The sequence below is a fragment of the Poromitra crassiceps genome (genome assembly GCF_964638095.1).
Source record: "Poromitra crassiceps genome assembly, chromosome: 9".
Classification (NCBI taxonomy): domain Eukaryota; kingdom Metazoa; phylum Chordata; class Actinopteri; order Beryciformes; family Melamphaidae; genus Poromitra; species Poromitra crassiceps.
Window position 1 is genome coordinate 16,720,129 of NC_139630.1, and position 27,642 is coordinate 16,747,770.

Here is a 27,642-nt window from a genome sequence, read left to right on the forward strand (position 1 = left end):
TTGGACCAAATAAAACATCGAAATGAAACACCACCCTATGTGAAACATATATGTCCTCTTGAGCCTATATATACCCCTTGTGGGTTTAACGTGATTTAGATAAGTGACAGCGGAACGCGCTTCTGTGATGTGCTATACTGTGATGTCCGCTCCAATAACTTGGCCCTACTTGACATTTAGTTTTACAATAAAAACACATTTATGCAATGACTTTACATAATGTAGGGTATATTTATGTGCATCGATCATTCTACCTGCAGCAGGGGAGAGAAAACGATATCTTTCTGGACAAACTTTCACCAATCTAATAGGCTATATTTTTCTAGCTGATGCGTTTAGTACATTATTTTCACTTTGATCTTGCTATAGTGTAGCGTATTTACATGCTTGCAGTATTGAAACTGCAGTTAGATTGGTTTGAGAAGCATAATAATATGGAATAATAGCCTATAATGCAGTCAGACAGACAGACTGGATGAAGGGAGGGGGGGGGGCAGAGCGTTTGGCTTTCGTCTGGTTTTGCGGGATCACTGGAATTGGAGCTAAAAAGGCAAGCGTGCGATTCGTTTATTGCAGTTATCCAATGAGCATGACGGTGCATAATTTTACGCTTAAAAGGCGTGGTTGTAATGGTTGAGGCTGCGTCTAGCGCCAGCACGACGATATCAAGTGCGCTGGTCCACGCCCACTGATTTGAGCTGCGCCAGGCGTTCGGCCTAGAAACAGCGCCGATGCAACGATAGGGACCTGTGAGTCTGTTTTGGTCTGAACCTCTGTCAGTCACATGACTCCTCAACAGTTCATAACAGATCATATAGTTAGGTCACATGACACAGCTCATTCAGTTGATACACTGTGAGTCTGTGTTGGTCTGAACCTATGTCAGTCACATGACTCCTCAACAGTTCATAACAGATCATATAGTTAGGTCACATGACATAGCTCATTCAGTTAATACACTGTGAGTCTGTGTTGGTCTGAACCTCTGTCAGTCACATGACTCCTCAACAGTTCATAACAGATAATTTAGTTAGGTGACTTGATGCAGGCAGCTAAGGAGGTCTTCAGGGTGGAGTGGGGCACTCTGTCTGATCTGCTTCACAGAGTAGGCCTCAAAGGCCTCCAGTTTACAGTGTATATACATATATATATATATATATATATATATATATACACACACGTACATAACTGTCTGATCTGCTTCACAGAGTAGGCTTCAAAGGCCTCCAGTTCACAGTATACAGTATGTGTATATAACTCTACTCTGCTTCACAGAGTAGACCTCAGAGGCTTACAGTACAGGCCAGTACTTGCCTGCCAGAATGTTGTGTGCACCTCAATCCAGTTTGGCCTGATTTCTTCTTTCCTAGTATTGTTGGGGATTGACCCACCCTACTCTGCCTCTGATTGATTTGGTTTAGGCATTAGGAGTGGTGACTGGCTAAGGTTACTGTAAAATATCAGGGTAAGCCAATCAGAGACAGATTAGGGCGGGTCAATCCCCAACCATACTAGGAAAGAAAATATTGCATGTGGTTTGGGTGTTTATATAAAAGCCTAAAAGCATGGTGTCATGTGACATAGGACACAGAAGGTTTGGTTATATAAGCAGGACAGAGTGAAGCATTCTGGGAAATCTTCTATCTGCAGAAGTGCTGTGTGAATGACATCACAGGATAATAACCTGACAGTGTTTTCCCCATCACACTTTTTATTTTATTTTATTTTATTTTATTTTATTTTATTTTTATTTTATTTTATAAAATGTAATTTTTTACTAAAATGTGAATCCACTTTATTCTACAGATGTCACAGTTACATGATGGCTGACTTTGAGGCCTGTCATGATTTTTGTTAAACCACCTTATACTGTGTGTGTGTGTGTGTGTGTGTGTGTGTGTGTGTGTGTGTGTGTGTGTGTGTGTGTGTGTGTGTGTGTGTGTGTGTGTGTATGTGTGTGTGTGTGTGTGTGTGTGTGTGTGTGTGTACGTGTGTACGTGTGTACGTGTGTACGTGTGTGTGTGTGTGTGTGTGTGTGTGTGTGTGTGTGTGTGTGTGTGTGTGTGTGTGTGTACGTGTGTGTGTGTGTACGTGTGTGCCCAGAAGATGGATGTGTGTGTGGAGGAGGAGGAGGGAAGAGCAGAGTCTCCAGTACCCAGCTGTCCGTCTATGAAGACTGACCGGTCCAAAAACAGACCTCCAGACTTCAGTAATAAACCTGGAGCTTCAGACACAAAGTAAGAGGACTATAACACTCAATAATGTTATAATACTTTCCTGAAAATATAACAGCTGAAAACATAATCAAATTTGCATTTAACTTGATCAAAAATGTAACAAAATGTCCTGACTGATACTTTAACTTTTTTTTTACTGGTAATGTTGAATTTCACATAATGCAATAATGTAAAAAGTATGTTTTTTTCCTCACAAATGTAAAGTGTGAAAGTACATAAAACTAGGCATCTTGTACGCTACGCGCACTCGATTCCTAGGCTCACCTGCCCTGCAGCTCGCCGAGCTGACCCTGCAGCTCGCATACGCAGCTCGACTGCTGTGCGGCCTCGCCCGCCCTGCAGCTCGATGGCTGTGCGGGCTCACTTGCTTTTATGACATCACTGATGATGTCACAATGCCTATGACATCATCAGTGATGTCACAATGCACAATTACTCAAGTGATATCACTGATGACATTACTTCCAGTTGAGTGACATCACTTCCAGGACAAAAATTTGGGACAAAAATCGCAGAGTGCACTTGCTCCCTTTTAGTTATGATGATGATGATGACTTAACTTGATCAAAAATGTAACAAAATGTCCCCACTGATACTTAAATTATTTTTTTACTGACATACGTACATTATACTTGAACAACTCAGAAGCTAGCCATGTGTCTGACTCACTCACTCACTCTCACTGCGTCAGCCAGCCACGATGTCGGACCTTCCACACGTCTCGTGCCTCCATCAGGGTCTGCAGCTCCCCAGTTGTTACAGCTCCACAGTCCTCTTTTAGGGTGTTGACCATGGTCTAAACACGATTAAACACGATTTCAGACGGCAGCCCGTCTTTATTGTCACACGAACACACTACAACACATGCATGCAGCCACAACACACACTCATGGTGACGGTGGCCGGTGAAATATGTCCTCTGCATTTGACCCATCCAGGCTTGTCCTTTCCTCCGGGGGGCAGGCCAGGAGCAGTGGTCGCTTTTTCTTCCCAGTGCCCGGGGACCATCATTGGACCATCTTTGGACCAACTTCAGATGTTGTCGTCACTGGTCGGATGACGATCTTCTGCATGTTTTTAGTGGGGGGTTATGTACGGAGGAACCCCCTGGGGGGTACGGGGAGAACATGCAAACTCCACACAGAAAGGCCCATTCGACGAGATAACCCACCTGGGCAGTAGGCACTGAAGATATGGGGGGGTCACAACTCTAGCGCCCACAGCGTCCCAGGCGAGAATCGAACTCAGGACCTTCTAGCTGTGAGGCGACAGCGCTACCGACTATGCCACCGTACCCCCCTTTAATGGTCTCCCAGGATTCATCCTTCCATGAGTTGGTTCCCACAGAATGACTCGGCTAGCAGGCAGCTCAGGGTGTCTCGCGCAGTGTCCGGCTAGCTGTAGTCGCCTGTCTCTTCTTTTTCTGGTGAGAGGTGGTAGGTCACCATAGAGGTTTGAGACGTGCTGCGTCCAGCAGATGTTGAATGCCATTCGCAGCATCCGCGTGTAGCATCCGTCAATAGATCTTGATGTGGCCGTGGAGAGGGTCCATGTCTCGCACCCACAGAGCAATATGGTCTCTATGGTAGCGACAAAGATCCTCTCCTTGAACCCCCGAGATAGATTTGAGGTCCAGATCTTCCTGGTGTCATTGAGCGCCTTCCTTCCATGCGAGCTGCTCGTCACACCTTTATGTCTTCCTCCGAGCTCTCCATGCGTGCGCCGAGATATTTAAAGTCATAGACTCGCATGAGTGGGGCTCCTTCCACGGTCCTCAAGAGGGCATCCAGAGTGTTATAGGCCATGTACTCAGTTTGCTTGGCATTGAGGTGCAGTCCTACTTTATTGCACTCTGTCTCCACTCTTGACAGAAGTTCTTGAGCATGTGTCTGAGGTACAATAATATCACAACTAAGAACTGAACTGATCCAGTCTGAACGCAGTGCCAGCAATGCACATTTTGAGACCTGAGACCTAAAAATGTGTGGGGGAAATGGATGCTAATGTAGTGTTTTATAACTGAAGAGTGAATCACTTGGTGTAATTTAATAATTTAACAAACAAGATGATTGATTTCTCTTGACTCTGATCAAGTTAAGGGGCTGCTTGAATCCTAGGTCCTATGCCAATTCTCTCTCTCTCTCTCTCTCTCTCTCTCTCTCTCTCTCTCTCTCTCTCTCTCTCTCTCTCAGACAATGAGACAATGAGGCATTGCAGCATCGCTATGACGACCAGTTGTTGTTTTTTCCACTATTTTATTTTACATTTTTTGCAGAACAATAAACAAACAAGACAAACAAGCTCAGACACAGGAAAACAAAAAACAAAAACAAACAACCAAAAAAAAACACATCTTTGACATTTATTATTGTAACGTGGTGCTACCAGCTCCATAAGGTGCTTATGTGCTTGTACAAGATATTATCCATGGGATCCTACGAAAGGGATCCATGGAAAACCATCCAGGTAAGCAGTCCATCACGAGTAACCTCAGTCACTAGTCATTCTTAACTTCGTCAAAGTAGCCAAAAAGGGGTCCCAGATATTTGAGAACCTTCTAAGCGAGTTGGCTCTCAGGAACCTCAGCATCTCCATCTGTATAACAAAGATCATGTCCATCAGCCACACATGAAAAGAAGGTGAAGAAGAGGACTTCCATTCCTTTAAAATTTGTCTTTTAGCAACAGCGTTGTCTTTTAGCGTCAGAGATTGCTGCACAGCTGTAGGGAAGTTCAGAGAGGACTCCGAGCAGCCAAAGATATGACGACCAGTTGTTGAAGCTTCTTCATAGCTATATATTTCTACATATCTGTCTTCACAGAATGTGTTGTTTGTTGTTGGCCCCGCCCCCTGACGTGCTTAAAAGAGCTTGAAATAAATAGATAAATAAAGAAATAAAGAAAGAAATAAAGAAATACAATGTTTGCAGTGTTTGACAGAATGCAACAACTTAAAACCATGTGAACATGTCAACCTATGACATGAAATGCAGTCAGGTTTAAGGAAATGTTTATTGTTTTTGTGCAGAGTCCTTATGGATAAACAAAATGTCCTGGAAAAAGACCTTGAATTTGAAATATTTCACAATTGCACAATTGTGCATGAGTGAAGCTCATGCCAGTTGAGTGGGCGAGGTCGCACAGCGGGCGAGCTGCGTCTGCGAGCCCAGGAAGCGGGCGAGGCCGAGCAAGTGCGTCTGCGACCAAACCAACGAGGCACGGTAGAAATTAGCACTGAGGACGACGACAGGGCAGCGAGGCAGCGAGGGATGCTACAAAGGAGAGCGCTCAATTTCTAGTAATGATAATAATAAAATGATATAGTTATAGGCATATAAATGGTTAGTTGATCATTAACTAAAGGCTTATAAAATGACTTATGACTGAACGTTATTATAAAGTGTTACCCTGATAATAACAAAATGATATAGTTATAGACATATATGATTCATTTTCAGTTGTTCTAGTCTCATATCTACTCTTGTTTGCATGACTTATGTTTGATCCACCTTTTTATAACAGCGTGACAGACGAGAAAGCTGCCTCTGAAATGTATAGTTGACCCACTTTTGTGTCACCACTACATCACTGTCTGATAGTGATATACACACAGTGAAGCATGCTGTGATGTCATACTAACACATCATCACGGCTGGAATGCCTCTTGTCCAATCAAATTGCTCGTCTGGAACTAACTGTTGTATAATAAGCAATGTCACATGTATTGTTGTCTGTCTTTAGTAGAACTAATGATGATATGTATCAAACATGTGTGTTTCAGAGGTCAGTACCACAGGCAGAGAGCAGAGTCTCCAGTACCCAGCTGTCTGTCTATGAAGAGTGACCGGTCTAAAGACAATCCTCCAGAGTTCAGTAATGAACCTGGACCTCCAGACACAAAGTAAGATGACTGTAACACTCAATAATGTAATAATAATTTGCTGAAAATATAATAACACCTGAAAACATAATCACATTTGCACTTAACTTGATCAACAATGTAACAAAATGTTGCGACTGAAACTTTTAACACATTTTTTACTAGTAATGTAATAATACCTTTCAGGTGGGTCATTCACTTTCAAAACGTATGATGTAATAATTTCACATAATGTAATGTGGCAACTGGATACCACAGACCGCAGGTTCCAACTCCGTTAACTCATTCTCCACCAGAGTTTTTCATCATTTTCATTAATTTTCCAAGACCCACAGAATATGTTCTTCTATGACTACGTAAAGACTGAATATCCCAAAAGAAAGAAGAGAGCCTCGACTTTCATAGGAATGATTCTACCTTCATCCGTTCTTTAGTTATCAACACCTGAATGTAGGTCGTTTTCACCAAAAACACCATGTGACCAGAAAGTGGAGGAAAAGGCATTTTTGTAAATGAAGTCATCTTCATGGCTCCTGACCCGAATAAATGTCTTTGATGGTGGATACTGCGGTGTTACACTCAACTATGATCCCCATAATGATTTGGTTTCCCCTTCCAGTCAAACTCGCCCGTGGTGGCACAGCTTTCACTGTAACACCGGTGTGAGAAAGATTCACCCCGCTTTTGAGAGAGGGAAGCCGGGTCGCGGCGACTGGTTGTCTGTGTACTGTATGTCAGGAGCAATCTACTGGCTGAAATTTGAAATTATAATAATAAAATTATATAGTTATAGGCACATATGATTCAGTTTAATTTGTTCTAGTCTCATATCTAGTCTTGTACATCCACTGAAGTTTGTATCTACCTTTTTATAACGACATGACACACGAGAAAGCTGCCTCTGAAATTTATAGTTTACCCACTTTTGTTTCACCACTACAGCACTGTCTGATAGTAGAGATGCACCGATTGCCATTTTCTTGGCCGATTCCGATTTCCGATTTTTGAATAGTCTGACTTGCCGATACCGATTTTTGCCGATTCCGATTTTCTTTCTAAGAACAACAATTGACAGCTTACACAAACGTTTTTGTAACTTTGTTTGAAAATTAAGATTCATAGAACAATTCTTATCATTTGCATGAAGTAGGACCATCTCACTCAAACACATCTCAAAATAAAAGTGTTCCAGGTTAGGCTACTGGACAGAGCTTTTTTGTGCAAATACAATGAATACAAAAATTTAATTAAATCCAATAGCCTATATCCCACAGCTATCATGCATTTACTTTTCCAAAAGCAAACAGGTGCAACAGAACATCAAAATGATCCATGGACAAGGAGTTTATAGACAGACCAGTCCTCTTGAGTAGAGGGGAAATGAGTTTATGAGTTACAGTAACGATCTTCAGTCTGAATATCAGGCGGAGTTTACACACAGTCCGAAGTTTGGTATGCATATTTTTATCTGCCATCCGAAAAAATATCGTCACGCACAGAAAACCTTGCACACTTGTGAGTCCGATGCATTTTTATTATTATGTCCATCGTTCTATTTGCAATACGAAACAAATAGTCTCTCCTGTATCCACGTTACAACATGACTGACAGGCTGAGGCAGCAGCGCTGATGTGGAATGGAGAATGCAGGTCGGGGAATGGTTATACTGGACACAATGCTCACGTTCACCTTGCCAAGCCGGCTGTGCGCTGTGGCGGGTTGAGGGAGCACCGCTTCCCGGGGAGAGAAAGAGCAGAGAGAGAGGGGCCCGGGCCAGTGAGGTGAAGCGAGCCACTCAGACTGGACTCCAGCCGAGCGGGACTCGGCCGCACCTCTGTCTCCACGGCTTATTTTCGACTAGCATGTGTGACAAACTGCGAGCTTTGTCTACTTCACTGACGGTGAAAAAATTCCACAACGAGGAAGGTATGCTGGCATGTGTGGTGTGGTGGCTGGGTGCCTGTCTCGGTGCTTTGGGGTGCGCGCACGTCATGTGAAAATCGGCTCACAGAATCGGCTATTTAGAGTGACCGGTGCAGATCACCGATCGAGGCCGATCACGTGAAAATCGGCCATTTCCGGTCACGTGCCGATCGATCGGTGCATCCCTATCTGATAGTGATATACACACAGTGAAGCATCCTGTGATGTCATACTAACACATCATCACGGCTGGAATGCCTCTTGTCCAATCAAATTGCTCGTCTGGAACTAACTGTTGTATAATGTACAATGTCACATGCATTGATGTCTGTCTTTAGTAGAACTGATGATGATATGTATCAAACATTTGTGTTTCAGAGGTCAGCACCACAGGCAGAGAGCAGAGTCTCCAGTACCCAGCTGTCTGTCTATGAAGAGTGACTGGTCTAAAGACAATCCTCCAGAGTTCAGTAATGAACCTGGACCTCCAGACACAAGGTAAGAGGACTGTTATACTGGAAGTCTACCTGATGGAATATTAATGAGGATGAAAGACACATGTTCTGTGTTAGTATGAGAAACCCATGTTCTTGTTTTGACTGGTTTTGTAGTTTGTCTGAAGTCTGAAATGAATCTGAGATCTGAAATGAATAAATCATCATGGTCTATAGGATATTGCATGGCCTTTGTCCTGGTTATTTTACCAAGTACTTTCAGTCTGTTCAGGACACTCATAGCCTGAACACAAGGGCTAGCCTTGGCGGGCTTGAGGCTAACCAATCTTAAGTAAAGTTGGGAGTGCATTCCTCTATATGCAGGGGGGGGGGAGTGGAACAAGATCCCAAATGAAATTAAGTCTGTGAATTCTCTGAATTGTTTTAAAAAACTGCCTGAAAAAAATATTGCTGAGCAAGCTAGAGTAATATGTTGAAATGATTTTGGAACTTATGTTGGTTCATATCTCCTGTTCTTTTATGCTTGACTGTTCTGTTCTGTTGTTTATGATGTTATGTCTTATTGTTTGTCCTGCTTTTATAAGACCAGGGACCATGTTGGAAATAAGTGTTTACACTTTTACATGTTCATCCCTTGATGTTGTTGTTCTTTATCCAGAATAAAATCAATCAATCAATCAATCAATCAATCAAAACAACTGGAGCAGCCCAGCATTAGAGCTCTGAGCAGACCCACGTTTGCTGCAGAGTGAAACAAAGGCACAGATTCAATTGTGGAGTTGATGCACCATCTAGTGGAGAAAGTGTTTATCACATGAGGAACAGTGGTATGCAAGGGAACTCGTTATCAAAAACTCCAGATGAACAGAAACAGTGACAGTGTGCAGTGATGCATTGTTGTCTGTCTTTAGTAGAACTAATGATGATATGTATCAAACATTTGTGTTTCAGAGGTCAGTACCACAGGCAGAGAGCAGAGTCTCCAGTACCCAGCTGTCTGTCTATGAAGAGTGACTGGTCTAAAGATCATCCTCCAAACTTCAGTAATGAACCTGGACCTTCAGAAACAAAGTAAGAGGACTGTAACACTCAATAATGTCTTAATAATTTGCTGAAAATATAATAACGCCTGAAAACGTAATCAAATCTGCACTTAACTTGATCAACAATGTAACAAAATGTTGCGACTGAAACTTTTAACATATTTTTTACTAGTAATGTAATAATACCTTTCAGGTGGGTCATTCACTTTCAAAACTGATGATGTAATAATTTCACATAATGTAATGTGGCAACTGGATACCACAGACCGCAGGCTCCAACACTGTTAACTCATTCTCCACCAGAGTTTTTCATCATTTTCATTAATTTTCCAAGACCCACAGAATATGTTCTTCTATGACTACGTAAAGACTGAATATCCTAAAAGAAGGAAGAGAGCCTCAACTTTCATAGGAATGATTCTACCTTCATCCATTCTTTAGTTATCAACACCTGAATGTAGGTCGTTTTCACCAAAAACACCATGTGACCAGAAAGCGGAGGAAAAGGCATTTTTGTAAATGAAGCCATCTTCATGGCTCCTGACCTGAATAAATGCCTTTGATGGGGGATACTGCGGTGTTACACTCAACTATGATCCCCATAATGATTTGGTTTCCCCTTCCGGTCAAACTCTCCCGTGGTGGCACAGCTTTCACTGTAACACCGGTGTGAGAAAGATTCACCCCGCTTTTGAGAGAGGGAAGCCGGGTTGCGCGTTCGTCTTGCGCGGGGGGGGGGGGGGGGGGGGGGGGGGGGCGACTGGTTGTCTGTGTACTGTATGTCAGGAGCAATCTACTGGCTGAAATTTGAAATGATAATAATAAAATGATATAGTTATAGGCACATATGATTCAGTTTAAGTTGTTCTAGTCTCATATCTAGTCTTGTACATCCACTGAAGTTTTTATCCACCTTTTTATAATGGGGTGACACACGAGAAAGCTGCCTCTGAAATTTATAGTTTACCCACTTTTATGTCACCACTACATCACTGTCTGACAGTGATATACACACAGTGAAGTGTCCTGTGATGTCATACTAACACATCACAGCTGGAATGCCGGAAATAAAGTAGTAAAGAAATAAAGTAGTAAAGCTGGAAATAATGTACAATGTCACATGCATTGTTGTTTGTCTTTAGTAGAACTGATGATGATATGTATCAAACATTTGTGTTTCAGAGGTCAGTACCACAAGCAGAGAGCAGAGTCTCCAGTACCCAGCTGTCTGTCTATGAAGAGTGACTGGTCTAAAGATCATCCTCCAGACTTCAGTAATGAACCTGTACTTCCAGACACAAAGTAAGAGGATTGTAACACTCAATAATGTCTTAATAATTTCCTGAAAATATAATAACACCTGAAAACGTAATCAAATTTGCACTTAACTTGATCAACAATGTAACAAAATGTTGCGATTGAGGCTTTTAACACATTTTTACTAGTAATGTAATAATACCTTTCAGGTGGGTCATTCACTTTCAAAACTGATGGTGTAATAATTTTACATAATGTAATGTAGCAACTGGATACCACAGACCGCAGGCTCCAACTCCGTTAACTCATTCTCCACCAGAGTTTTTCAGAAAAAGTCACTGGCCACCACCAAGGTTTTTCATCATTTTCATTAATTTTCCAAGACCCACAGAATATGTTCTTCTATGACTACGTAAAGACAGAATATCCCAAAAGAAAGAAGAGAGCCTCGACTTTCATAGGAATGATTCTACCTTCATCCGTTCTTTAGTTATCAACACCTGAATGTAGGTCGTTTTCACCAAAAACACCATGTAACCAGAAAGCGGAGGAAAAGGCATTTTTGTAAATGAAGTCATCTTCATGGCTGCTGACCTGAATAAATGTGTTTGATGGCGGATACTGCGGTGTTACACTCAACTTCCCGAAAAAATCCATCTTAAACCCACATCTTAACATCCTTGTGGGAGGGGTGGAGATAGAAACTGTGGGTGAGTTTAAATATCTAGGACTCACTTTGGACTCCACACTCTCTTTCAAGAGTCATATTAAAAAGGTATCGAACACTCTAAAATTCAATCTCTGCAATTTTAGGCAGATTAGAGCATCTCTGACTGACAGTGCGGCTCTAACCTTTCTTCATTCAATGATTTTTGCACATATAGACTACTGCCTTACGAGCTGGTCCTTCACAGGAGTAACCACCTTGCAGCTCATCGAGTCTCTATATAAAAAGGCCCTGACATTTTTAGATAAGAAACCTATATCTTACCATCATTGCAATATACTTCTAAAGTACAAGCTCCTCAGCTTTGATAATTATAAAAAAAATTAAATTGCCTGTATGATTTATAAAATCCTTCATGGGCTAGCACCACCTCCTTTAGAATGCTTTATCAAACGGAGAGCTACCCAGAACATCACGCGAAGCCTGTCGAGAGGCGACTGTGTGAACTACCTCTGAGACGGTCCTCTGTCGGACAAAATGTTTTGTCCTACAGGGGTAGCAAACTATGGAATAGTCTACCAATGTCAGTCAGAGAGAGTAGCAGTTTTCACACCTTTAAGGGGCTGTTAAAGTCATGGCTCAGATCAAATCAAAACTGCGACCATATTTAAACCCTTTTGTTTCATGTGTTGTTTTTGTATTTGTATATCCTTGAAAGTCCTATGTCCACCTTGGTCAATGTCCCTAATGTTTCCTGTTTTTGTTTTATTTGTATTTCATACCGGAATTGAAGGTCTGTATGTGCCCACTTGAATTGCAAAGTTAAATGCCTCCATCGTGTATATGTATGTCTCCTCTCCTTTCTACCCTATGTGTATGTATGTGTCACTTACATTGCACCCCTGTCAGTTATGTATGCCCTATGTATGCACTAATTTTTCTATTTCTTCTTTTTAAACTTTTTTGTACCTCACCTGTCGAGGGACTACGAATGGAAATTAGCTAAGGCTATAATCCGGCACATTTACATGCAAATGTTCATTAATGTTGCACTGTCCCTGAAAAAAAAAAAAAAAAAAAAAAAAAGATTTGGTTTCCCCTTCCGGTCAAACAAGCCTGTGGTGGCACAGCTTTCACTGTAACACCGGTGTGAGAAAGATTCACCCCGCTTTTGAGAGAGGCGAGCCGGGTCGCGCGTTCGTCTTGCGCGCGGGGGGGGGGGGGGGGGGGGGGGGGGCGACTGGTTGTCTTTCTACTGTATGTCAGGAGCAATCTACTGGCTGAAATTTGAAATGTTAATAATATAATGATATAGTTATAGGCACATATGATTCAGTTTAAGTTGTTCTAGTCTCATATCTAGTCTTGTACATCCACTGAAGTTTTTATCCACCTTTTTATAATGGGGTGACACACGAGAAAGCTGCTTCTGAAATGTATAGTTTACCCACTTTTGTGTCACCACTACATCACTGTCTGACAGTGATATACACACAGTGAAGCATCCTGTGATGTCATACTAACACATCACGGCTGGAATGCCTCTTGTCCAATCAAATTGCTCGGCTGGAACTAACTGTTGTATAATGTACAATGTCACATGTATTGATGTTTGTCTTTAGTAGAACTGATGATGATATGTATCAAACATTTGTGTTTCAGAGGTCAGTACCACAGGCAGAGAGCAGAGTCTCCAGTACCCAGCTGTCTGTCTATGAAGAGTGACTGGTCTAAAGACAATCCTCCAGAGTTCAGTAATGAACCTGGACCTCCAGACACAAAGTAAGAGGACTGTAACACTCAATAATGTCTTAATAATTTGCTGAAATATAATAACACCTGAAAACGTAATCAAATTTGCACTTAACTTGATCAACAATGTAACAAAATGTTGCGACTGAAACTTTTAACAATTTTTTTTACTAGTAATGTAATAATACCTTTCAGGTGGGTCATTCACTTTCAAAACTGATGATGTAATAATTTCACATAATGTAATGTGGCAATTGGATACCACAGACCGCAGGCTCCAACTCCGTTAACTCATTCTCCACCAGAGTTTTTCATTATTTACATTAATTTTCCAAGACCCACAGAATATGTTCTTCTATGACTACGTAAAGACTGAATATCCTAAAAGAAGGAAGAGAGCCTCAACTTTCATAGGAATGATTCTACCTTCATCCATTCTTTAGTTATCAACACCTGAATGTAGGTCGTTTTCACCAAAAACACCATGTGACCAGAAAGCGGAGGAAAAGGCATTTTTGTAAATGAAGCCATCTTCATGGCTCCTGACCTGAATAAATGCCTTTGATGGGGGATACTGCGGTGTTACACTCAACTATGATCCCCATAATGATTTGGTTTCCCCTTCCGGTCAAACTCTCCCGTGGTGGCACAGCTTTCACTGTAACACCGGTGTGAGAAAGATTCACCCCGCTTTTGAGAGAGGTGAGCCGGGTTGCGCGTTCGTCTTGCGCGGGGGGGGGGGGGGGGGGGGGGGGGGGGGGGCGACTGGTTGTCTGTGTACTGTATGTCAGGAGCAATCTACTGGCTGAAATTTGAAATGATAATAATAAAATGATATAGTTATAGGCACATATGATTCAGTTTAAGTTGTTCTAGTCTCATATCTAGTCTTGTACATCCACTGAAGTTTTTATCCACCTTTTTATAACGGGGTGACACATGAGAAAGCTGCCTCTGAAATGTATAGTTTACCCACTTTTATGTCACCACTACATCACTGTCTGACAGTGATATACACACAGTGAAGTGTCCTGTGATGTCATACTAACACATCACAGCTGGAATGCCGGAAATAAAGTAGTAAAGAAATAAAGTAGTAAAGCTGGAAATAATGTACAATGTCACATGCATTGTTGTTTGTCTTTAGTAGAACTGATGATGATATGTATCAAACATTTGTGTTTCAGAGGTCAGTACCACAAGCAGAGAGCAGAGTCTCCAGTACCCAGCTGTCTGTCTATGAAGAGTGACTGGTCTAAAGATCATCCTCCAGACTTCAGTAATGAACCTGTACTTCCAGACACAAAGTAAGAGGATTGTAACACTCAATAATGTCTTAATAATTTCCTGAAAATATAATAACACCTGAAAACGTAATCAAATTTGCACTTAACTTGATCAACAATGTAACAAAATGTTGCGATTGAGGCTTTTAACACATTTTTACTAGTAATGTAATAATACCTTTCAGGTGGGTCATTCACTTTCAAAACTGATGGTGTAATAATTTTACATAATGTAATGTAGCAACTGGATACCACAGACCGCAGGCTCCAACTCCGTTAACTCATTCTCCACCAGAGTTTTTCAGAAAAAGTCACTGGCCACCACCAAGGTTTTTCATCATTTTCATTAATTTTCCAAGACCCACAGAATATGTTCTTCTATGACTACGTAAAGACAGAATATCCCAAAAGAAAGAAGAGAGCCTCGACTTTCATAGGAATGATTCTACCTTCATCCGTTCTTTAGTTATCAACACCTGAATGTAGGTCGTTTTCACCAAAAACACCATGTAACCAGAAAGCGGAGGAAAAGGCATTTTTGTAAATGAAGTCATCTTCATGGCTGCTGACCTGAATAAATGTGTTTGATGGCGGATACTGCGGTGTTACACTCAACTTCCCGAAAAAATCCATCTTAAACCCACATCTTAACATCCTTGTGGGAGGGGTGGAGATAGAAACTGTGGGTGAGTTTAAATATCTAGGACTCACTTTGGACTCCACACTCTCTTTCAAGAGTCATATTAAAAAGGTATCGAACACTCTAAAATTCAATCTCTGCAATTTTAGGCAGATTAGAGCATCTCTGACTGACAGTGCGGCTCTAACCTTTCTTCATTCAATGATTTTTGCACATATAGACTACTGCCTTACGAGCTGGTCCTTCACAGGAGTAACCACCTTGCAGCTCATCGAGTCTCTATATAAAAAGGCCCTGACATTTTTAGATAAGAAACCTATATCTTACCATCATTGCAATATACTTCTAAAGTACAAGCTCCTCAGCTTTGATAATTATAAAAAAAATTAAATTGCCTGTATGATTTTTAAAATCCTTCATGGGCTAGCACCACCTCCTTTAGAATGCTCTATCAAACGGAGAGCTACCCAGAACATCACGCGAAGCCTGTCGAGAGGCGACTGTGTGAACTACCTCTGAGACGGTCCTCTGTCGGACAAAATGTTTTGTCCTACAGGGGTAGCAAACTATGGAATAGTCTACCAATGTCAGTCAGAGAGAGTAGCAGTTTTCACACCTTTAAGGGGCTGTTAAAGTCATGGCTCAGATCAAATCAAAACTGCGACCATATTTAAACCCTTTTGTTTCATGTGTTGTTTTTGTATTTGTATATCCTTGAAAGTCCTATGTCCACCTTGGTCAATGTCCCTAATGTTTCCTGTTTTTGTTTTATTTGTATTTCATACCGGAATTGAAGGTCTGTATGTGCCCACTTGAATTGCAAAGTTAAATGCCTCCATCGTGTATATGTATGTCTCCTCTCCTTTCTACCCTATGTGTATGTATGTGTCACTTACATTGCACCCCTGTCAGTTATGTATGCCCTATGTATGCACTAATTTTTCTATTTCTTCTTTTTAAACTTTTTTGTACCTCACCTGTCGAGGGACTACGGATGGAAATTAGCTAAGGCTATAATCCGGCACATTTACATGCAAATGTTCATTAATGTTGCACTGTCCCTGAAAAAAAAAAAAAAAAAGATTTGGTTTCCCCTTCCGGTCAAACAAGCCTGTGGTGGCACAGCTTTCACTGTAACACCGGTGTGAGAAAGATTCACCCCGCTTTTGAGAGAGGCGAGCCGGGTCGCGCGTTCGTCTTGCGCGCGGGGGGGGGGGGGGGGGGGGGGGGGGGGCGACTGGTTGTCTTTCTACTGTATGTCAGGAGCAATCTACTGGCTGAAATTTGAAATGATAATAATAAAATGATATAGTTATAGGCACATATGATTCAGTTTAAGTTGTTCTAGTCTCATATCTAGTCTTGTACATCCACTGAAGTTTTTATCCACCTTTTTATAATGGGGTGACACACGAGAAAGCTGCTTCTGAAATGTATAGTTTACCCACTTTTGTGTCACCACTACATCACTGTCTGACAGTGATATACACACAGTGAAGCATCCTGTGATGTCATACTAACACATCACGGCTGGAATGCCTCTTGTCCAATCAAATTGCTCGGCTGGAACTAACTGTTGTATAATGTACAATGTCACATGTATTGATGTTTGTCTTTAGTAGAACTGATGATGATATGTATCAAACATTTGTGTTTCAGAGGTCAGTACCACAGGCAGAGAGCAGAGTCTCCAGTACCCAGCTGTCTGTCTATGAAGAGTGACTGGTCTAAAGACAATCCTCCAGAGTTCAGTAATGAACCTGGACCTCCAGACACAAAGTAAGAGGACTGTAACACTCAATAATGTCTTAATAATTTGCTGAAATATAATAACACCTGAAAACGTAATCAAATTTGCACTTAACTTGATCAACAATGTAACAAAATGTTGCGACTGAAACTTTTAACAATTTTTTTTACTAGTAATGTAATAATACCTTTCAGGTGGGTCATTCACTTTCAAAACTGATGATGTAATAATTTCACATAATGTAATGTGGCAATTGGATACCACAGACCGCAGGCTCCAACTCCGTTAACTCATTCTCCACCAGAGTTTTTCATTATTTACATTAATTTTCCAAGACCCACAGAATATGTTCTTCTATGACTACGTAAAGACTGAATATCCTAAAAGAAGGAAGAGAGCCTCAACTTTCATAGGAATGATTCTACCTTCATCCGTTCTTTAGTTATCAACACCTGAATGTAGGTCGTTTTCACCAAAAACACCATGTGACCAGAAAGCGGAGGAAAAGGCATTTTTGTAAATGAAGTCATCTTCATGGCTCCTGACCTGAATAAATGCCTTTGATGGGGGATACTGCGGTGTTACACTCAACTATGATCCCCATAATGATTTGGTTTCCCCTTCCGGTCAAACTCTCCCGTGGTGGCACAGCTTTCACTGTAACACCGGTGTGAGAAAGATTCACCCCGCTTTTGAGAGAGGGAAGCCCGCGCGTTCGTCTTGCGCGGGGGGGGGGGGGGGGGGGGGGGGAGCGACTGGTTGTCTGTGTACTGTATGTCAGGAGCAATCTACTGGCTGAAATTTGAAATGATAATAATAAAATGATATAGTTATAGGCACATATGATTCAGTTTAAGTTGTTCTAGTCTCATATCTAGTCTTGTACATCCACTGAAGTTTTTATCCACCTTTTTATAATGGGGTGACACACGAGAAAGCTGCCTCTGAAATTTATAGTTTACCCACTTTTATGTCACCACTACATCACTGTCTGACAGTGATATACACACAGTGAAGCATCCTGTGATGTCATACTAACACATCACAGCTGGAATGCCTCTTGTCCAATCAAATTGCTCGGCTGGAACTAACTGTTGTATAATGTACAATGTCACATGTATTGTTGTTTGTCTTTACTAGAACTGATGATGATATGTATCAAACATGTGTGTTTCAGAGGTCAGTACCACAGGCAGAGAGCAGAGTCTCCAGTACCCAGCTGTCTGTCTATGAAGAGTGACCGGTCCAAAAACAGACCTCCACAGTTCAGTAATGAACCTGGACCTCCAGACACAAAGTAAGATGACTGTTATACTGGAAGTCTACCTGATGGAATATCAATGAGGATGAAAGACACATGTTCTGTGTTAGTATGAGAAACCCATGTTCTTGTATTGAATGGTTTTGTAGTTGAATAAATCATCAAAACAAAACCTCTATCCTTCAGACCTGGGCCGGGTTCATGGTCAAATATACCCTTTCTTTTTATTTCTTTTTATGATTGGGGTAATATTTAGTGTGATCAGGATATTATAACATTGTAACCTTAATAATCACTGTATTTTTCACGAGACGGAACAGACAACATGGATATACTTTAGATAAACAGCCAACTAAGAACATTTCGGGTTTAAACTAGACTCGGGCCCATAAAGGCAGCCAATGGGATGGGCCGGGCCGGGCTCAGACAGAACCTGCACCGGCTTGTGCCCAAGATTTGTCTGGGGGGAGGCTCACAGTCTCAGACTTTTAAAACCCCTGCTCTATAGAATAGATATCAAATATAATAAATAATGAAAATAGCACCACTTGTCAGTGGAAGGTGCATCAGCAGTGTCAAATGAAACTGATATTTATGAACTAATCTGATGATGGGGATCATAACAATTTGATCGTCTACACCTGTAATAATTAGTGCGAGCCACCAATTTGGATGCCCTAAATGCAGAAGTGCAGCTGGACCAAAAGTGAGCAGTGTCAATGATCTCGTGTTGTTTTCATTGTGTGGTGTGAAAAACAAAAATCTAAATTAAATGTTTCCCTTTAACTTTCATTGTTTTCCAAGCGGCATGTTTGTCGATAACTTTAGTAAATTCCCTAAAAAAGAATTATCCATGCATCTTCAACATAAGGTATCAACTGAAACTTGTCCCACTCTATTGCAGTGACATCATGAATAAAGTGCTCAGTATTTATATTTTCGCACTGCCTCATACGGATATATCTTGGAGGAAGATGGGATATGATGATGATTTTCCAAACACAAAATGGCACAACGGTCACTAAAACAATCAGAAAGAACCCCTGACTTAATTATCATATCTGGGTGAGAAACAAAAATCAAATTATGATCAAAAATGATATTCACAAAGAGAGACTCAAAATACTTCACGAAAATATACGTCAACTTGAGAAATAGGTGTGACCTCAATTTAGAGGAGACATAAAGTATGTTGCCATGCCTCCCTCTCTACTGCCCCTCTCTGCTCTAAAGTCTAAACAAAACAAAGTTATCAATTTGAATTGCATCATCAGATGTTTGACCAACTTTCAGAAAGAGTCATCACATCCGGTCTATAGTGAGAAAGCCAGGCTCTCAGACATTGTTGTTTCTCTAGAGTCATGCCCTCAGACATTCTTGTGGGCTGTGAGGTAGGCATACCGGAGGCAGCAGGTGCCGGCACTCATCCAAGCATTTGGGCTGGATATTTCTCAGAGGCTCAGAATAAAGCTTGGATCAGATCATCAAATCCACTTTTTTATTTTGTAACAGTTAAGTGGAAATAAGCTACATTCTGCTCCAAAAGGTGTCCCCTTAATTGCAGCCAAAATGTACATTATAGGCTAGATTAGCAGACTGACTTTTTAGGAGCCTCCTCACACACGTCCACCTCAAACGCGGCCATCGTGGTCTCTCTCTCTGTCTCTCTCATAACCGAGCACATCTGTGTGTGTGTGTGTGTGTGTGTGTGTGTGTGTGTGTATGTGTGTGTGTGTGTGTGTGTGTGTGTGTGTGTGTGTGTGTGTGTGTGTTTGTGTGTGTGCGTGCGTGCGTGTGCTGTGTGTGACCACATAATGAACTCTCTCTCCAACACTCGTATCGTTGCCGGGTTATTTTAGAGACCCCCACAATGATCATATTGTAACTCGAACCCTGGTCACATTGTTGTCTGTCTTTACTAAAACTAATGATGATATGTATCAAACATTTGTGTTTCAGAGGTCAGTACCACAGGCAGAGAGCAGAGTCTCCAGTACCCAGCTGTCTGTCTACGAAGAGTGACTGGTCTAAAGGACATCCTCCAAACTTCAGTAATGAACCTGGACCTTCAGACACAAAGTAAGAGAACTGGTTATCGAAGCCAAAACCTGAGTCATAATGATGGAGAGCTGTTGTCTCATTTAGAAGTTTCCTTCACTGTTACATTCCACACTATGAGAGGACTATTGATGAAGCAAAGCTTGTAGTGAAGCTATGAAGGAAAGACTGTGCAAAGAGAAAATAACTGCTCACCGCTCTGCAGTACAGCTGTTCTTCCAAAATGGATCTTCTGGATCATGTTAGCCAGAAACTATTAAAAAAAAAATCAACAACATACTTAACACATTGAATGCCAGCCATGTTTTCATTCCTGTAGGTAAGTTGTGCCAGGGGTGTTTTTGACGATTCTGGCTCATTTTAGAAGAGCCGAGGATTCTTTTCTGTTAAGAATTCATGAACACCAATCATCTAAAAATAACTAATAGAATGTGTGCTTTCTCTGTCTAAAAGAGTTAGTTTGCAGAGTTAGTAGTTATGTAGATATTAGCCGTTGAGTACAGCATGGTTTCAGCGTCTGGAAATTTATTCAGAGATAAATGGCTTTTTGTGAAACAGTCACTTTAACCATTCATTTTTGGCATCAGTAAGACCGTCAGACATTCTAAACAATAGTTTTGAACAGTAATTTCCTCCATAACAACAGGAAACACCCCTCTCATTCAAACTCCTCCCTCCGTGTGTCTTCTCCTCCTTCCTCCTGGCTCTAACAGCGGGCGTGTCAGAAGCGCGTTGCTGCTGCCTGCCTGCCTGTCTGCCTGTCGGGCAAGACGAGTCTGAAATGGATTACTGTAAAATCGCGTCGCCATTTCCTTGAATGGCTTGCTCCCGCGGTGTGTGTGTGTGTGTGTGTGTGTGTGTGTGTGTGTGTGTGTGTGTGTGTGTGTGTGTGTGTGTGTGTGTGTGTTCGCGCGTTGCTGCGCGGCTCTGGGGGGAAGGGATCTCTGTCCGTTCTGTGTGTGTGTGTCCGGGCTTCTGACTGTAAAATCGCCAAGCCATTTCCGCGGGAGGCGGCTGCTTTTGTGGCTTTTGGGTCCCGTGGCTGTGACTTCTCTCGGTCTCTGTCGCCACTTAGTGGTCGGTAAAATAGATTACACACATGCTCTTGCTCCAAATAGTTATCTCGAAGATGTAAAAGGGGTTGATTGATGTCCCACCGTCAAAAAAAAAAATGTTTATGTAAGACGAGTTAGCTCGTCCTTGGCACTTAAGCGCTGGATTATGTAAGACGAGTTAGGTCGTCTATGGCACTTAATGAGTTAACAACTTGCATGTTGGAATTCACTCAAAGACAATATTCGCAAACATCTGTGATGTAAATTTTAATTCACAATAAATATTCTGAATGAATATAACAGATGTTGTAAACTTTATTAAATCATCTTTTCGTCTTGTATATTCAAGATTCAAGATTTTTATTGTCACTCCGTGGTACAAGTATCACGTGTGAAATTCTTGTGCTGTGGACTCCGTTTACAACATAGTACAAATATAACAGGGCATATGAGTGCAAAAACAACAAGAGACACAACAAGCAATAAGGCAGTAGAGTGATAAGACAAGTCAGAGACAGTGGCATATTCACTGCACATAGGTGCACATGTCATGTGCATACTTTAGACGTGCTTAAACATTTTAAATTCGACGTATTTGACGTACAGGTGCAAATAGCATATACCTAATTAAACATACAATTAAACATCTATATTTCTCTAGTACAACGTTGGAGAAGAAATGTTTTGTAAATGTAAATGTTTTTTGGCGGCTCTCGAAGCTTTAGTTGGCGGCTCTAAGAAATTGGAAGAAAAAAAAAATATATATATATATTTTATTTTTAGTTTTTAGTTTTTTTGGGGCCAGTGTGCAGCATGCACAGCAGGGCCCCTACATTCGACTCTGTCGCCCAGACCATTTGAGCACGGATTCAGGTTCTAAATGTCTTTCCACACTCCCAGCATGCATTTCGGCATAAGCAGAGGCAGAACGCAGCAGAGAAGACGCCATAAGCTCCGGAAAGTTTTTTACAATTTAAAGTTTTATTTCATCACTAAATTAATTTCTGATGACTTTTGATGCCTACAAGCAGGGTAGTAGGTTTCAATAAGTGCCAGTTTACGAACATTTATGGCGAAAAATGGCAAAAAGTTCCAGAGCACAATTGGCTGCATCTACATCAGCTGAGCTTTTTATTTGTGTAGTACTGCAGGCGGCCTCTGCGCTGGTATTGCGCAATACCCTCAAGAATGCATCGTCTCAAACTGCCAACAGCGTCATGTGTGCTTGTGACCTAGCAAGTTAATTCTTCCAAGAACGACTAGCAAGAACGTTCTCCCCAAGAACACAAGAACAAGAATGCATTCTTGGTATTGAGAAACGGCCCAGGTATACTGTGGCTAGCTCGTTACACGGACACGGAGGACGCTGCAGCTCCACACTACTTTTTTGCTCGTTACACGGAGGACGCTGCAGCTTGACATGCCACAGTAAGGGTAATGAATATGCTACGTGAACGTTAGCAGGTACTTTAGCCTATGCAGTAGGCTAAGTAATAGGCTATCATCTCATTGTTGCTAGGTATGTCTCCACTATATGCACTCGCGGAGTGGAGACATGAGGAGTCTTTGTTTAGAAAGAGCTGGGGGGAGGGGGGTGCTGGCGAGTGGAGTCCGTAGCAGTTGTATAACATAACACAATAGACAGGCAGTAATTTAAATGAAATCTCCATAACGTTACAGCCTATAATAGCGTATAATAACCAATTGCCCGAACGATTCATTAATATGCTACGTGAACGTTAGCGGTCCATAACGTTACAGCGTATAATAACCAATTGCCCGAACGATTAATTAATATGCTACGTGAACGTTAGCAGTCCATAACGTTACAGCGTATAATAAGCTATTCCCCGAACGATTAATTAATTAATATGCTACGTGAACGTTAGCGGGTACTTTAGCCTATGCAGTAGGATAAGTAATAGGCAATAGGCTACCATGCACCGGCCCTATGCCAGGTTTCCACCTGGCCTTATTTTTCCTGCTCTCCCCAAAATTTCAATAAACCTTTATGGCATATTATTACAATACAACAATACTGATGACACGTCCTAGCGCATGCGGCAGTAGTGTATTTGAGAATGTAGAATCCTGGCTTGCCTCTGGCCAGTGACACTTAGGAAAGACTAGGTGACAACCAAGTATAGTTTGGTGACGAGCTGGAGAGACAGTTGACGGCCGGAGAGACGGCAACCCGGTACGGGATGGGATTAGCACCCCATCTTGGCTCTCTCGTGAGGGAGAAATCCACAAACGCTACGGATTAGCCTCCTGAAAATCTGCGCAAGATCGGCGCGGCCTGGGGTCCTTCAGGCTAGAGCGAGGTGCTCGACGCAGGTAAATGACGTGCAGCGCACAGGCCCTCTTGAGGCGTCCTTGAGGTATCCTCTCAGCCTCTGGATTGCCTTTGCCCCGGGAGGGTCTGGTGAGACGAAGGAGGAGCACGGCCAGGAGTAACCCACAGAGCCTAGATCCTCCATGCACCGAAGGGCCAATACTGCGGCGTAGCACTAGCTCTATTGCAGCGGATTGGGTTCTCTTTTACCCCTCCCGCGGGCAACGTTGCAGACAGAGTAGTAAGGCTGATCCGTAGCGGCTTCTGGGACGTGAGTCGGGGTCTTAATTGGCCTCGGCTGGGTCTACTGGGCGAGGGTGTATGATGTTGACAGACCCGAAACACCTTACGACCCCAGATAACATCACTGATGACACGTCCTAGCGCATGCGGCAGTAGTGTATTTGAGAAGGTGTTGACAGTAATAGAAGGTGCCAAATCATTCAAAACAATAAGCATTTTGCTTTTAGGAGTATTGTGCCAGCGTGCACCGCTGTTCCAAAACGTGTCAACGTGTGTCGTTGCCTGGGAAACGCACATCCCATAATACAACTGTTCGCATCGCATCCCATAATAGTATGATGATACTTGGGATGCCATTGCGAACATAGATGTGAACAGGTTAGCTAAAACTTCAGCATCGCCAGTGATGGCCCCCACCGTTGCGGTCGGTGTACGTTTTGAAATCCCTCCAGGCCTGAAATATGTGTGTGTGTGTGTGTGTGTGTGTGTGTGTGTGTGTGTGTGTGTGTGTGTGTGTGTGGAAAACAATAAAACAAAAAAATGGTAGGCAGATGTGGTTGGGGTGGCTTTTGGTGTTTTGCGGTAAAAGTGGCTCTCCTATTGACTTTGTCCTGCCAGTGCGGCTCTCATCGAAGAAATAGTGAGGATCACTGATGTAGATGAACTGTAGTGGAAAACAGCTTGCACACTTCCTCCAAGCCGTAGTTTGGATCCTACATTGGATCTTCGTCAAGGTCAGGAATGTTTGGAGGATGAAACACACCCAAATAACATTGCAAGCATAGGCTGATAGGCTCTAAAACAATCAACACCTCCCAGGGTGGAGCGCATCCAAACATAATTGATACTAATTCACACATCACACAGGTAATAGCCCAGAAAAATACATAGAAATACATAGAAAAAAGTGGGCTTAAAAGAGAAATAGGGGCAGAAAAATGAGCACCGTTAAAAATGCTCTGAACATACAGTATATATTTGGCTGTATACTGTATAACCCAAGCATGGTATCAGATGCAATAACAGAATAAACAAAAATTGGAATCCATATAAACACCGTTCTACACAATATCAAGTTAAATATAAAAAAATATATACTTTACACGTTGTTGCAGCATGATGCTATCTGAGCAACAAAAGTTAGTTAAAACTTGATTTTGAATTATTTTTGAGTTACATCTTAATGTTTTCTGATCAGTCATAATACATTGCCTTCGTCCCTACAGAGAGAGGAAGAGGAGTCTAGGTGTTGTGAAGCAGCAGCTGTCCTGCTGTGCATTGTGTCAGGAGCTTCTGAGGGATCCAGTCTTTACCAGCTGTGGACACTGGTTCTGCACACAGTGCATCACCTCATACTGGGACCAGTCTGCTTCATCAGGAGACTCTGCCTGTCCCCAGTGTGGAAAAAGATCCAGAACAAGACCTGCACTGCAGAAACTCAGTCAAACCAGCATCGCTCAATGTAAGACTGGGGGTCTGTCTACTGTTGTCACCATTTCTAAAACTATAAACAATATCATATTATTAAACGCTTGCTTATTTCTTCTCTTCCAGTGGATGGTGCTCTGCTGGAGGCTTTAGACCAGCATAAGATCATTCTGATAAAGAGATGTGGATTTGTGACAGAAGGAACTGAAGCAGGAAGTGGAACCTCCCTCAACAGGATCTACACTGTGCTCTACATCACGGTGGGACAGATTGAAGGGGTTAATACCCAACATGAGGTGTGGCAGCTGGAGACAGCATCCAAGATGGAGACCCTCCATGACACTCCAATCAAGTGCCAGGACATCTTTCAACCCTTGCCTGGCAAAGAGGCACACATCAGAGTAGTTCTGACGCAGGGCGTGGCTGGCATTGGAAAAACCTTCTTAGTGCAGAAGTTCACTCTGGACTGGGCAGAGGGTTTGGAAAATCACGATGTCAGTCTGGTGATTCTGCTTTCCTTCCGGGAGCTGAACTTGATCAAAGATGAGCAGTACAGTCTTCTCAAGCTGCTTCATGTTTTCCATCCAACATTACAGATGGTCACAGCAGAGCAGCTCTCTGTCTGCAAGGTTTTGTTCATCTTTGACGGCCTGGATGAAAGCAGGCTTTTGCTGGATTTCGAGAACAATGAGGTTGTGACTGACGTCACACAGACATCATCAGTAGACGTGCTGTTGACAAACCTCATCAAGGGGAATCTGCTTCCCCTGGCTCTCCTCTGGGTCACTTCCCGACCTGCAGCAGCCAATCAGATCCCTCCTACATGTGTTGACAGGGTAACAGAGGTACGAGGGTTCACTGACCCCCAAAAGGAGGAGTACTTCAGGAGGAGATCCAGTGATGAGGAGCAGGCCAGCAGAATCATCTCACACATCAAGGCATCCAGGATCCTCCACATCATGTGCCACATCCCAGTTTTCTGTTGGATCACTGCTACAGTTCTGGAGCACATGTTGACTAAAGAACAGAGAGGAGAGCTGCCCAAGAGCCTGACTGAGATGTACTCACACTTCCTGCTGGTTCAGACACAGAGGAAGAAGCAGAAGTACGAAGAGAGACATGAGATGAGTCAACAGGAGTTGATGGAGACTGACAGAGAACTTCTTCTGAAGCTGGGGAGGCTGGCGTTTGAACATCTGGAGGAAGGCAACCTCATGTTCTACCAAGAAGATCTGGAGAAGTGCGGTCTTGATGTCAGAGAGGCCTCAGTGTTCTCAGGAGTCTGCACAGAGATCTTCAAAAGAGAGTATGTGCTCTTCCAGAAGACAGTTTACTGCTTTGTTCATCTAAGCATTCAGGAGTTTCTCGCTGCAGTCTACATGTTCCACTGTTACACAAACATGGATGAGAACATACTGGACACATTCCTGGAAAGAGGCTGGCATGAAGACAGTGGTCCAACCCTGGATGTCTTCCTGAGTGCAGCCATGGACAAATCCCTGGAGAGTGAAAATGGCCACCTTGACCTCTTTGTCCGCTTCCTTCATGGCCTCTCACTGGAATCCAGCGAGAGAGTCTTGGGAGACCTGCTGGGTCAGACAGAGAGCAGACCAGAAAGCATCCAGAGAGCCATCAGCAAACTGAAGGAGTTGAACACTGATATAGACATCTCTCCTGACAGAAGCATCAACATCTTCCACTGTTTGATGGAGATGAACGATCACTCAGTACATCAGGAGATCCAACAGTTCCTGAAGTCAGAGCACAGATCAGAGAAGAAACTCTCTGAGATCCACTGCTCAGCTCTGGCCTACATGCTGCAGATGTCAGAGGAGGTTCTGGATGTGTTGGACCTGGAGGCCTACAACACAACCGAGGAGGGACGACGGAGACTGGTCCCAGCTGTGAGGAACTGCAGGAAGGCTCGGTTAGTCCTGATGTTAATATTATCCACATTGTAGAATAACCTTCTTACCTGATGACATCAAATTACAATAACGATGTATCTATCTGTTATGTTATAACCCGACTCAATGTAGTAAGGGAGGGAGTGAGGGAGTCAGAGTGGGAGGGTCATCACATGTTCCTCAAACATACACACTATAATAGCATTGTTTTACATGCAGGGGTACAGTCTTGAGCAGGGGTCATCAACCTTTTCGAGACTCAGTGCTACCTGAAGGGTAGAGAGTGATGTGGAGGTATTCCTGTTTGATATAATCATCCCGAATAATATAAATTTGCTTTGGTTTGATTATTATGCATTGAATCGATTAGAGGAGATTCTGCTGTTCACAAATGACTGTTAATGATTCCTCAAAATCATTACTATAAATGTTTTACCATCATAGGAATACACAGATATACATTTCA

The 27,642-nt window shown here is 42.4% G+C and overlaps 2 protein-coding genes across 2 annotated transcripts in view; both read left to right on the plus strand.

Moving 5' to 3' along the window:
* Positions 1 to 2,169: 2,169 nt before the first annotated feature.
* LOC310782187 (NLR family CARD domain-containing protein 3-like) overlaps positions 2,170 to 27,642 on the plus strand; it is a gene marked incomplete at its 5' end in the record, with an annotated part of 55,957 nt that continues 30,484 nt past the window's right edge. Inside the window, 6 exons of the mRNA XM_083642873.1 lie at positions 2,170 to 2,237; positions 8,418 to 8,537; positions 9,446 to 9,565; positions 20,110 to 20,229; positions 25,068 to 25,303; positions 25,396 to 27,196. Of these exons, the coding sequence (XP_083498999.1) occupies positions 2,170 to 2,237; positions 8,418 to 8,537; positions 9,446 to 9,565; positions 20,110 to 20,229; positions 25,068 to 25,303; positions 25,396 to 27,196 (2,465 nt within the window). The remainder of the gene's footprint in view (positions 2,238 to 8,417; positions 8,538 to 9,445; positions 9,566 to 20,109; positions 20,230 to 25,067; positions 25,304 to 25,395; positions 27,197 to 27,642) is intronic.
* The window catches only part of LOC310782646 (NACHT, LRR and PYD domains-containing protein 12-like), a 179,955-nt gene continuing 170,473 nt past the window's right edge, over positions 18,161 to 27,642 (plus strand). Inside the window, exon 1 of the mRNA XM_083643347.1 lies at positions 18,161 to 18,186. The gene's annotated coding sequence lies outside the window, so the exon portion shown is untranslated. The remainder of the gene's footprint in view (positions 18,187 to 27,642) is intronic.